General features: G+C 34.9%; 2 protein-coding genes across 6 annotated transcripts in view; one reads left to right on the forward strand and one right to left on the reverse strand.

Moving 5' to 3' along the window:
* LOC124538003 (putative oxidoreductase GLYR1 homolog) overlaps nt 1-13,107 on the reverse strand; it is a 64,147-nt gene that overhangs the window by 39,117 nt on the left and 11,923 nt on the right. For 2 of the 3 annotated variants that reach the window (XM_047115006.1, XM_047115005.1), the window contains exons 6-7: nt 12,253-12,453; nt 11,063-11,236 (exon numbers count right to left, since the gene is read on the reverse strand). In XM_047115006.1, the coding sequence (XP_046970962.1) occupies nt 11,063-11,236; nt 12,253-12,453 (375 nt within the window). The remainder of the gene's footprint in view (nt 1-11,062; nt 11,237-12,252; nt 12,454-13,107) is intronic. The other variant, XM_047115007.1, reaches the window with a different exon arrangement.
* LOC124538002 (leucine-rich repeat neuronal protein 1) lies at nt 1,091-5,978 on the forward strand. 3 transcript variants are annotated; one of them, XM_047115001.1, is made up of 5 exons: nt 1,091-1,472; nt 2,445-4,133; nt 4,220-4,367; nt 4,448-4,588; nt 4,691-5,978. In XM_047115001.1, the coding sequence occupies exons 2-5, from the start codon at nt 2,473-2,475 to the stop codon at nt 5,339-5,341; spliced, it is 2,601 nt and encodes an 866-aa protein (XP_046970957.1). In that variant the 5' UTR covers nt 1,091-1,472; nt 2,445-2,472; the 3' UTR covers nt 5,342-5,978. The 3 variants fall into 3 exon arrangements, with proteins under 3 accessions (XP_046970957.1, XP_046970960.1, XP_046970959.1); XM_047115004.1 differs by having other exon boundaries at nt 4,700-5,978; XM_047115003.1 differs by having other exon boundaries at nt 1,091-1,375.

Here is a 13,107-nt window from a genome sequence, read left to right on the forward strand (position 1 = left end):
TATATAATACTACAATATAGTGTTTATTATTTTTATCTTTTCTTTAATTGTACATAATTATGGGTAATCTCTATTCATAAAACCCACTTTAGTAGCCGCAATTAATTATCAGAATAGTAAATAACTTACGTCATTGTATATTGCAATTTGGCAATGTAAAGGTACGCTCGTTATGTTTGGCATTCTTTTGTATAGGTAACATGTATTTAAAGAATATCAAACAAAGTTACCTTTAAAAAAATATTGGGATATATTGCTATTACACACTAAATAATGTACACTTTACAAAAAATATTTTAAATAACTTAACAGCCGCCCTTTCGACGATAATTACAATAATAACCTATTTTAGTTCTCATCATACTATTTATTTTAAATGGTAAAAAGTACTTAATAACCGGCGCAGACTAAACATTAATAGAAGATATAACTTTAAAATTAAACTACTTTAAACAATAGTCTCACGGAAACTTGTTCAATAAAAAATGTAGGATTTCATAAATAGCTAAAAGTCAGCGAACTTTCTGGCGATACACTTCAATGGCCCAATTGAAAAAAATACATTAAACTGGGAGATAAAAACCTATAAAAAAAACTTGTACATTAAAAATTACACTAACCGGTATAATATTTACGCAATAAGACAACTATTTCATTAAATATTATTCAGCCTGTTTTTTACAATACTCTAAATATTATGTCCAGACTCCTGAGTGTCACTATAATTATAATATAAAGAAAACTATTTATACAATTACTAAATGTTGATTTCTTACTACATAATAATTTGAATAGGACTTGGCTATTATGAGATTTCAAAACTTTTTACGATGGAAAGACTGCAGGAGATGCTTGGCATTTTTTTACATTTAATGTTTTTGGTGGGATTCTTTTTTACGAACGAAATAATGGTAATGCAGCGAAGTAAGAATGTACGCAAGCGGAGACACGACGCGTTTCCGAGCACTTTCGCCGTTCGGCATCCGTCGGCCTCCCTCGATCCCCCAGCTGACTGGGCTAACTGGACGAACGAGACAGTACTAAAGAGCGCGCTTGGGCGAGAAAGGGACAGCGAACCGCGCAACTCCGAGAGCCGCCATTTATTTCTTTCTAGTGCTCGGCTCGGACGTAGTCACTGCGTTTTGTATTTTCGCGAGAGTATAATCGTTTTATATGTGAAAATTGTATATTAAGTTATCTACAGTTATTACTATATTCGTAATTTATGTTTGTGAATACCTACAATGAAAACTGGTGTGTGTAACGTATGATATGTGACGTGTAAAACGCAAGTATGTCTGGCGTTTTCACATCTGTTGTCAACACTAAATAACGTGGATTATGCAAGTTGGATTGAGATGTGGACGAGTATTAGGTAAATGCCGTGTTAAATATATTCTGGATATGTTCTGTGATAAATGTCATGTGAAATTGTTACAAAACGGGACAACTTTATAACTATATTGTTGAAGGTAGGTAGCAGCAGGTAGTAGATATTACAATAAATGTCTGAGTACAAATGTATTGTCTCGCGCGATTCAATTCATTAATGACTAAACGGTAACAATGAATGTATATTAACAAATAATGATTGTTCTAGAATATTTCTTGAGAAATATTTAAAGTTTTTTTTCAAAAGCTTATTTACAATAGTAGTTGTGAGCACTCAAAATTAATTTGCATCTATCTTAAATTAATTTAAGTAAACATCTTTGTACGTTTGTCAATTCATACTAAATAACGTTTACATAGCAACACTTAATTAAGCAGTTTTTATTCAACTCTGCAAAGCAAAAACTATGGCTTAAGTAAAAATAAATTTAAAGAACAATGGTCTAGCTAACTTTTTTTTAACAAATAAAACACTAAAATTTACAAAATACATTTGACTAGCAGACAATGAATGACAAGATATATAAATTTATTTCAAGATATATAAGTTTGATTAATATTCAAGGTTTTTATCTGATAATGTTGTTCTATGGCTTGGTACAATTCAGTTATTATTGTTAAATAAATGAAATTTGTTAAATAACATACATAAAGGCTACTGGATAATAATTCAATAATGAAATATAAATTAAGTTGTATAGTATGTCTTAAAATAGTTTTCATAGTTAAAATTTTATGTTTTAAATTTAATCATAAATGTTCATTCTAATTGAATACTAAACAGAAATATTTTTGAAAAATCTTGAACTATTAAAACTGTTTTCAAGAGTAACTACAATTCCACATATAAGAGTTCAATTTAGAAATAATAACTGTAATTATTCTGGTTACACAAACAATAACAGTTCATAAGCGAACACAGATGGTTCATGTGTTACCTATTCATAACTATAATTTAAATAATGCTTACATGATATATATTAATAAAACCAATTCCATTTAAAGTGGCAAACCAGGGCAGTGAAATATATATATTTTTTTTCTCTTTCCAGTCAATAAGACTATGAGGGTTGTAAAATAATGCAGTGGCTGCACAAAATATTGACGCTGGCAATAATTTGCGCAGCTGTGGCGGCAGAGGAGTGTCCCTCTACTTGCATATGCACACCGGTTCGCTTGGCCTGCTCCGGCGCCACAATACCTAACAACAAACTCACGCGAGCCGTCCTAGAGAATTATGGAACTGCACTCCAAGAGATAATTTGGACGAACTCAAATATAACCTCTATAGAAATAAATGTATTTGACGGGCTACATAATATTGAATACATCGATTTAAGCAGAAACGAATTAAAGAGAACTGAACATGGACTGTTCGCGAGACTGAATCGTTTAAAACATTTAAACCTGTCCAGAAACCAAATCGACGATATACCAAGATTCACATTCGCAGATCTGGATCATCTGGAGGTTCTAGATGTGTCTCATAATAGACTTCAAGCCATACCATTCCAGGTCTTTGGACCGATGATAAGATTGCAATATTTGGATATATCTTATAATAAAATAGCAACTTTCTTAGATTACTACTTTAAACCCAATCGCCAATTAAAAACACTGTTCCTAAACAATAATAGCCTAGTCAAAATTACATCTAACGCTCTAGTCAATCTTAAGGAATTGGAGACGCTCGATATATCTAGCAACAAATTAGATTATATACCTAAAGCTATATTTGATAATTTAGAACAGCTGAGAGATCTAAACCTAAGCTACAACAATTTTCAAAACATATCACTAGATGCTTTTAAAAATCTCAATAATTTAAAATCACTAAATATGGGTGGAAACAGACTGAAAGCCTTGCCCCCGATGCTCTTCCAACATAACGAAAATTTGTTAACGCTCTACCTCGACCACACAGAAATTACTGTTCTACAGAACACTAATTTAAAAGGATTACACAATCTGAAGCGACTTTATATAAGAAACAACTTGATGTTACGTGAAATAGAACCTTTTGCATTACAAGACACACCATCTGTGACGCATTTGGACATCAGTGCGAATGGATTAACATATTTGCCCTTGTCGTTAAAACTGTTAGTTAATTTACAAGAGTTAAGAATAGGCAACAACCCGTGGGCCTGCGATTGTCGAATGGCATGGTTCGTCAACTGGATAGAGGCTAGAAAAGAAATAGTAAAATCAGATTTAAGTTGTAGGTTAACATATCCCAATGACATGTTGATGATCTTAAATAATACTAATTGTCAGGCTCCGCATCTCATCAAGAGCAGTCCTTTGACGCTGCATAGGCTACAGACAGATGCTTTATTGGTATGCAAGTTCGGAGGTAACCCGGCGCCTTCCATAACGTGGATTACTCCAACGAGAGATGTATACCATTGGAATCCAGAACCGTCACTACCGGACATATATTACAAACATGGTATCGCCCACGATCAGTATTATCGCCCAATTGACTACAGTAAATCACGAGTCAAACTACGTGACGATGGATCTCTATTCATAACAGACATTCATAGAGAGGACAGTGGAACATATGTATGCGTGGCTTCTAATCCTTCGGCCAATGTAACCACGGAAGTAGTCCTAAACATAGATCCTATGACAATGTTCGAAATCAAAATCTATAGTTTGATATGTGGAGCATTATGTGCAGCTGGTTTTCTGGGCCTCACTTTGCTTGTGCAAGGATTGCGTTACATATTCTACAGGTTAGTAAACTATTTACATCCGTTTAAAGAATGTTTATAGTTTTGTTTACATAGAAACACAAACAATAAGTTATAATTGTTTACAGGTTTCGTCTACTGGAGACTTGCTGCAGTTGTTGTACATGCGTCAGTCGTGACGCCCCGCGTACGAGACAAATATACTGTATGTTGGACAATATCGAGCAGTATAAAAGGCTACAGTTAGAAAAACTTAGAGAAAATTACGCAGTTCAAGTAAGTCAGATGGAAATTAATTTGAAATCAATGTCGTTGTGGTTATAAAACATTCTATTGACTTTTCTTTTTACAACAAGGTTCATCGAATTAAAGAGAACTGCACTCAGCAAATGGAGTGGATTCAGAGTAGCTACTCATCACAAGCGGCACACTTACGCAATATCAGAGACATAGGCACGAATCATTTGACCGCTATGAAAGATCAATATTATGATCAGGTAAATGCTCTCTATATATTAGAATACTTTAATTAAATGAAATTTCGCATTGAAAGTGTTCGTAAATATCAGATAAATAAACATTTATCCTTTCTCGTGCTGTCTACGCAGGTGAAACGAGTCCGCGAATACTCCACGTCGCAGTTGAATTGGGTTCGAGAAAATTACGTGTTCCAACGAAACAAAATAAGAAAATTCAGCGCCCATCAGATACTGAGACTGCGCGAATCCTACAAGTACCAGCAGCAGACCCTCAACAAGGTGCTCGAGAACCTGCCCAGCCTGTACTTCGAGAACTGCCGCAGCGGCTCGTGCGGCCGCAGCGACTCCATGGCCTTCGACCCCGACGTCGAGGTCATCGACATGTACCTCAAGACCAAGATCGAGATGCTGGCCAAGCTGCCCAACCCGCTGGCCGACGACGAGAGCCGCATGTCCGTGTACTACACGCCCACCGAGCGCTCGGCCAACTCGCGCCGCACGTCGCCCGTGACCGTGCCCGACGGCGTGCCCGACGGCGTGCCCGACGGCGTGCACATCAACATGATCGAGCGCAGCGGCCCGCCGCGCCTGCTGGCCATGGTCCGGCCGCTGCCGCCGCCCGCCACGCCGTCGGGCTCGCGAAAGGCGTGCGAGCCGCTGCTGGCCGCCAGCGCCAGCTCGCCCGAGCTGGGCCGCGCCGACGAGGGCGCGCGCGTGCTGCTGGCCGTGGAGGTGGCGCCGGAGCGCTGCGGCCGCTGCGAGCCGCTGTAGTCCCGGCTGGCGACGCGCGTGTTCCGCCTCTACGCGCTGCGTCCCGCCCGCTGGCGCCCGTGCTACGTGTAGCCGCGCTACGAGTGCGCGCTACGAGTAGCCGAGTGAGCTGTGATAGTCTAGTTTCCGATGACGAGTGTACGTTTAGCGAAGGTTAAGTTTCTCCTAGTGTGTAGGTCGAAGGGACGTCGTCTCGTGCGAGTGAGTATCTGTCTTGTAAATATCCGTTCGTTTCGATCGTTTTTTTCCATTTTGATGTATTTAGGATAAACTCTTAGAGCATTATGCATTTTGTATTCGTTCGACCTAAAGCGTAGTTTAGAGTTAGAGCGAGGTGTAAGGAAGTTGTTACTGTCGTTGTTGCAATCGTCGCCGTACGCCGCCTCCATACACCCGTAGCGAACCCGTGTGCGTGAGTGACGATCGAATCTAACTACTATTTATACTATCTCTATTATATTTATATTTTGTGACACCGTCGTATCGAAGTCTTGCAGTGATATGCCAAATACTACATACAACAATGATTATATTGTATATCGTTTCTTAAAATCAATTATACAAGTATTGTTGAAATTTTCTAAATATTATTAATGAGAATAAGTAAATCATGAAGAATAAATTATTTTTCAATGTATTTTTATTTTGTTTCATTTACTACTAAAGGAAATATGCAAAGACTTCATTCAAATAATTTAATACGTGTCAGAAAATTCTAGCATAAAAGCCAGAATAATTTTCTCCTTTTTTTAACAAGCCTTTACTTTGGTACTGTAGAGGAAAAGAAAAAAATGTAAATCAACGATTTACTAACATAGTATCTGTGAATGCTAGTTTTTATATCAAATGATAAAGAAGACTTCGAATAAATTGAATTAATATTCGATAATTGTTAAAAACTGTTTACGATCATTTTGTAAATCATATTTGATCGAACACTCACATGTTTCATTAATAAGCATACCATGCTTATCATTAATATATAGGCCACTTTAACAAGTTAAATAGTTAATATTAAATAATGTATCACACTGTTCCAACCTACATTAGACCAGTGTGGTGAAAAATATTCCAAATCTGTTCAGAAGATGAGGCCTTCGTCCAAGATTGGGATATACAGGCTGTTACTTATTACGTAAAATACTTCGATTTAAAAAATATACTGTAAAATATTTTTAGAATGGAGATACATTCGTTATTAAATAATATAAGTTATACATAAAACTAGATAAAAAAAAACGGTTTGTGACCGTTGAATAAAAATATAAAAGTTGGCGATAGCTACTTAAATTTAAAGAATATTACATGTATTTTATTAAAATAAAAATATTAACAGAAATTATACAAAATAGGTTAGGTTATAGTTCACATCGCATATTGCCTGATGACGCTTTATTAGAAATTATCTCATCCTAATTAAGGGACATTTAGAAGGTTAGCTCGTCTGTAGAATATTAACAAGCGACATCCTAATATATATCGCACTAGTACTATTGTAACCAACTTCACTTGTGGAACGTATACCTATATGCAAAAAGGTATTAGGCCATTTTCAGCGCCACGTACTTTTAATCCCAATATCATATTTAAATGTCTTTATTATAAAAATTCCAATTACGATACTTTATAATACTTCGATTTTCCTATACTCAATCAAAATAAACTTTATTCAAAATATGCTTTTTTGAATCAAAATTTTACATGTAAAATGAAAAAAAAGCCCAATATTATACGCTTTTTCATCAATTTAAGAAATACAAATTAAAAAATATATATATTTATAGATCCTTTGTGGAAAACGAGCACTAACTCAAAGACTTACTCAGTAGCGCCATATCGAACGAATCTGAGTGAAATTTGGCAAAAAGATAGATAATAGTCTGGATTGGTACATAGGTTACCTTTTACCCCGGAAAAATATACCTAATACCTGTGAGGGGTGCTCTTCATACCAATATACACAAATATATTTAAAGCTGCGCGCTGGTAGTTGTTAAATGTAGATAAATATATGATATACCCCATTGTAGTAAATGAATAATATATAGAAATAAATGCGAAAGTTAATCTTTTAGACTATATACATATTTATGTGTATTTATATCGTACATGCGATTTTTTGTGTTTGGATGATCGCTTTTAATTGCACTACAGGACAGATGCTATTACTATTATAAACTAGTAACTAGGCTTTTATACGCTATGCGAAGTGCGATACAACTTACTCGGACTTTATACTTTTATTCACTAAAGGCTGACTATATAAACATTTCAAATCTACATCGAACTCTCGCTTTTCATCATTGCATACTATAAAGTCGCTTACCGCTTTCTGCCCCTATGTATACTTAGATCTTTCTAATTAAACTAATTTTGATGCGGTTTTTTAATAGCTAGACTAATTCGAGAGGAAAATTTTTGTATATAATACATGGAGAATATAGTAAAAAAACAAAAAAAAATCTACATTATATTTAGTACCAGCGTCCCGCCGGGGCGGGTCGCTAGTATATCCATATATCTTTTACTCGATCACTATTTGCCTTTCGATCATAACAAAAAACATCAGTTTCAATTGAATATATTACATTTGCTTATAACTGTTTACTCGTGTTTACCTTATAAATATTCCTACTATTTTTGTTTAACTACGTACTACTTATATAGCTTGGGATAAAAATGTCATATGTACATCCCCAGTTAATGTTATTAGAAATAAAAAAAAAATATGTATATGCCGTTATGGAACATTGTATTCTTGTCACCAATCACTTATTACGTTATATCAATTAACATTAGTTCATTATTACTAATTCATAGGATCGTAAATAATAGCGGTGAAAGCTGTCACAGTTTACATTAAAACTAGCGTTATAACGTCGATATTCGTAATTTATTACGACAATTTCCAATATCTGATCGCCACGCCTAAATTAATACTATTTATACGATTATACGTTTTATTAACGACTCATAATACTAACTATTGACAAAAATTTCGGTAAATATATCCATCGCTTCGTAATATTGTATTTTTATTAAATTTAAAGTTTATTTCTTACTATGTGTATGATAAAATGAACTTTCTCTTAATAGCTGTGAAATTAACAAATATAACTATCAATAAGACAATACTAATTGAATTGCAATCGTGATTTGATCAGACGTTTTTATATGTATTTTAATACATACAATATATTTATGTTAAAATCTTTCCTTATAAAACGTCAGTAGCGCTAACAGTATTTTCATCAGTTATAGGATAAAAAAAATAAAGAAGTTCATTGTTATCGCAATTCGAAATATGAAAATTGATATGTAGTCATTACTTTATTTAAAAAAAATACGGTTACGGTTCCTAGGATATTTCCGATGACAAATCCATACAATTACACATCGATTTTTTGTTTTTATTAAACTTACAATACGTTGTGATGCGCGGGTTAATTTTCCTATGACGCCAAGCAACTTAATTCAAAATTCATTTACATTTATTTCGACATAATTAAAATAAAACATCCAATTATTTCGACGCCATTTTATTTGTTGTCAGGTTTTACTCATTATGCTTATGATAAACGATATATGTATATTTTTTCTAATATATACACTAAAATTACTTATTCTACATAAACTACGTATATGGAAGCATTTATTGCGGTTTCGAGAATGATTTAAATAATGAAAATGTGAAAATAATCCGATATGTAATAAGTTATGAGAATAAAAACTATTGAACCACAACACGTGTCTGTGAGCCTATTATACCTAATAATTTCCATTTTTCGTAAATTTATTATATATATACAACAGTATATTTATCGAAATACTTTATTTCCTTAGTTAGTTTAATTTGTTATTAATATTAAGTTCATTCGAGAAAGGGATAATTAAGATTTTTTGTTTATATACGATAGATATACTGTATGGATATCCTGAAACAAATATAGACGCCATCGAAACACCTGAAGCAACAACGCCTGTTTATTCTATCAATATCCACGAACGGTTGGATCTCATATAATTCTTTAAAACGATTAAATTAAAATAAACATCCGCAAAAATAATAAATAAAAACCTTGACGCAATTCCGGATCCATACAAACTATACTCGTATCAAAGTATATATGTTGTTATTTCACTTGATATAATGCGTATATGTGCGTAATATGTCAAACGAAATGTGGAACGATATAAGTGCACAAGTGCGTGTATGAAAGCAGAGGCACTATACCCTCACTTTCATAATTCGATGATATGGCAATACGATACTCCGGAAGAGATCAGTCGCAAAAACAACATGTTTAACGAGGAACAAAGGTAGTCTACTACGGAACACAGCCACCATCACCTCCCCATGGGCGAAATCCCCATGAATCTATCCTAGCGGCTAGACCACAGAGACGTCAAAACCCTATGTTAGTATATGTATAGTTAAGAGGTAATTGAGATTTGTTTCTAATGATGACTTAACAAAACTCTTTTATAAATTTGCTGTCAACAATTATGGGGGTTTATCCTAAAATGAATTCAATGTATTGCATTAATGGGGATGTATTAAGTGAAACTAAATCAATCAATGGATTTTTCCGTTCATTTACCTTAATGAAATAAAAGACTAATTAATTCATTAGTTAACCAAAAGTTCATGAACGATTGAATATACGGTATAAAAATGAATGAAGTCTATATCTCTCTAAGCAAGTCTTGTCTTCTAGAAGTAAAGATGATGAGACATAATGATCAAAAACTGCTAGAAATACTTAGTACTATAGCAGACATGTTTTTTCTTTCCTTATCATAAATTCCCTTATCAATATTGAGACAAATCGTCTTGCAATTAGGAATAATTATAGTTAACAATTAACGACTCGAGTCATTAAATGCACAAAAATTGATATAAATTAACTGTCAAGAAGTTGACTATCTCTAATATGACGAGTGCTAAGACTCAAACGACAATTGGAATAACTATCAGTTTCATTTATAACAACAAGGTGAGTTACAATTACTGCTCATACACCTTTGGCCTATACCAATGAGAGTAGGAAAAAAGATTAAAAAAAAACCTTAGATTTACGCATTACATACGATTTGCCAACAGCTTAGCATTGTGCACTAGTAAGAGTTTATGATTAATGTTTCTTTATATGTGATGCAACTATTATACTAAAGTACTTATATGTACTTAAATTTGAATTCCAAAATTCCTACTAGTTTCGCCGACGTTCAAAACGCCATTTTCACGCAAATCCTTAATTAGTATCTTAGATTAATCAAGCTCAATCAATGATATCGAGTTCATTTGCTATCAATTATATATTATTATATATTAATTTTATTTATTTGGCTCTTTTCCTGTTATGGTTCGAAAAGAGTGTAAATAGAATGAGCAGTAGCACTCATTTGCTTAACGGCAAGTAAGGCTCTATCATCACCAAATAATAAAGATCGTATTTGATTAATTTTAAATAATTTCCGTCGACTCATTTACCACTTCTATGATAAAAGATACACCAATCGCAAGCGGATTGTGCATGGAGCAGGCATGTAAAGGAAATTATAGCGGTCGAAACCGCGGGACAAAAGGCTAGTCATGAAACGATTGCAACCTGAAAAGAGAAGGCACGTAAAGGAAATTCAGATAGCTATCGAAACCGCGGGACAAAAGGCTAGTCATGAGACGATTGCAACCTGAAATGGAGAGAAATGGCGACGTACCTTGGCCCCGGTGCGGTTCCACACGAGAACCTTGTGTCCCGAGTTGAGCAAGTTCTTCACGATGCCGCCGCCCATGATGCCCAGCCCCAGAAAGCCGAACTTCATCTGGCTCGCCTTTATATTCTTCTCCAGAAGCGTCTCCGACACATTCTCCAAGTCCAGCGGAGGCGTCTCCTGCGTGGAGCGACCCATTAGTCACCATACATACCGACTATTTAATTATTAAAGTTATTAATTTCGGGATATTTACCATGTTTTTTATTTTTGTTCGGTGGAGCTCGATATTTCGACATTGTCTACGAATGTCTTGTTCACGAGACTGAAGTGTGCGGGTAGATGCTGATAATGTTAGAGGTGTCCGTATCGAACTACCTCCTTTCTTGTACGTTTGCTACACCTAACACCTAATACCGGTCACCACTACTATTGTCACTTTCACCCCAACATGGTAAATATCCCGTAATTAATAACTTTAATAATAAAAATAACCATGTTAATTTAAAATCCGACTATTTAATGTTCTACGACTCTAAATTTTAGTGTTAAGTTAATACTGACGACGACGACCTCCGTGGTCGAGTGGTGTGTACACCGGTTTTCAAGGGTACGCCACTCCGAGGTCCCGGGTTCGATTCCCGGCCGAGTCGATATAGATTATCATCAGTTTTCTATGTATGTTGTCTTGGGTCTGGGTGTTAGTGGTACCGTCGTTACTTCTGATCTTCCATAACACAAGTGCTTGAGCTACTTACATTGGGATCAGAGTAATGTATGTGATGTTGTCTCATATTCATATATTTATCATATTCATATATTTATTATATATAATACTTGAGGCTGTTAAGCTAGTTTTTATATCATAAACTTTGGCAAGAGTCTCCTCGGTGGTAGGGCTTTGTGCAAGCCCGTCTGGGTAGGTACCACCCACTCATCAGTTATTCTACCGCCAAATAACAGTACTCAGTATTGTTGTGTTCCGGTTTGAAGCACTACAGCACAAGGGACATAACATCTTAGTTCCCAAGGTTGGTGGCGCATTGGCGATGTAAGGAATAGTTAATATTTCTTACAGCGTTATTGTCTATGGGTTATGGTGACCACTTACCATCACGTGGCCCATATGCTCGTCTGCCAACCTATACCATAAAATAAAAAAAAAATAGTAAAAATCCAATTATCTTTCAACTTACAGGTCTCAGTATATTCGAGGGGCGATGCAAGAGGCTGGACTTCTTCGAAAACGAGTGATTCAACATTGAAGGCTTCTCGTTCGCCATGTCGCTGTCCGTGAACGAGCGGGAGATGCTCTTAACCTTCTTGCGTGGCGTCCCCTTGAGGCCGGTCGAGGATGAGCGCTTGATGGACTTCACCTTTGAAATGCCCAAACGTATCTATAAATATTGAGAATTGATAAATGAAAATAGTGGAGTGCTTCACTCTGTGACCATGTGGTAGTTCTAGTCATACATTAACATTGATTGACGATTTATACGATACCAATAATATTACATGATAAACAAAATCTAAATATTTATTATTAGTAATTCATACAAACACATAAACATATTTATTATAAGTAGTTCATACATTTGGATCATAAGGGATGATGAATCACATATGTTCCAAACCCTCTTCTCAATGGCAAAGGAGGCTTTAACCCCAGCAGTGGGAAATTTACAGGCTGTTACTTTCCTTTACTTTACTTAACATACATCACCTATAATATGAAATCATAGGTACGAATCTATGTACACACTAAGCATTTTTTAAATACATTAGGACTAAAATCATTGTCCATTAAATGACCTGAAATAACCATACTATTTCTTTCATAAGTTCTTTGCTAATTAATTTTTATAATTACTGCAATTAAATTAAAATGATGATGTGCACACAATGTTCCTAAACATAACCCAGATATGCATTCCAGTACTGACATGCAAAAAACAATTTTAAGTGCCTTTATATAAAGTTCATTTTAAATTAACGATGTAATTTTACAATTTAACCCGCTCTGTACAATATGTATCTAATTATTATTGTAT

This window comes from Vanessa cardui, chromosome 19 (genome assembly GCF_905220365.1).
Source record: "Vanessa cardui chromosome 19, ilVanCard2.1, whole genome shotgun sequence".
Lineage (NCBI taxonomy): Eukaryota > Metazoa > Arthropoda > Insecta > Lepidoptera > Nymphalidae > Vanessa > Vanessa cardui.

Coding starts and splice junctions, on each gene's coding strand:
- LOC124538002 (XM_047115001.1), top strand. CDS start 2,473: ATGCAGTGGCTGCACAAAATATTGACGCTGGCAATAATTTGCGCAGCT. Junction 4,134..4,219: donor TTGCGTTACATATTCTACAG/GTTAGTAAACTA, acceptor AATTGTTTACAG/GTTTCGTCTACTGGAGACTT. Junction 4,589..4,690: donor AAGATCAATATTATGATCAG/GTAAATGCTCTC, acceptor TTTCTCGTGCTG/TCTACGCAGGTGAAACGAGT.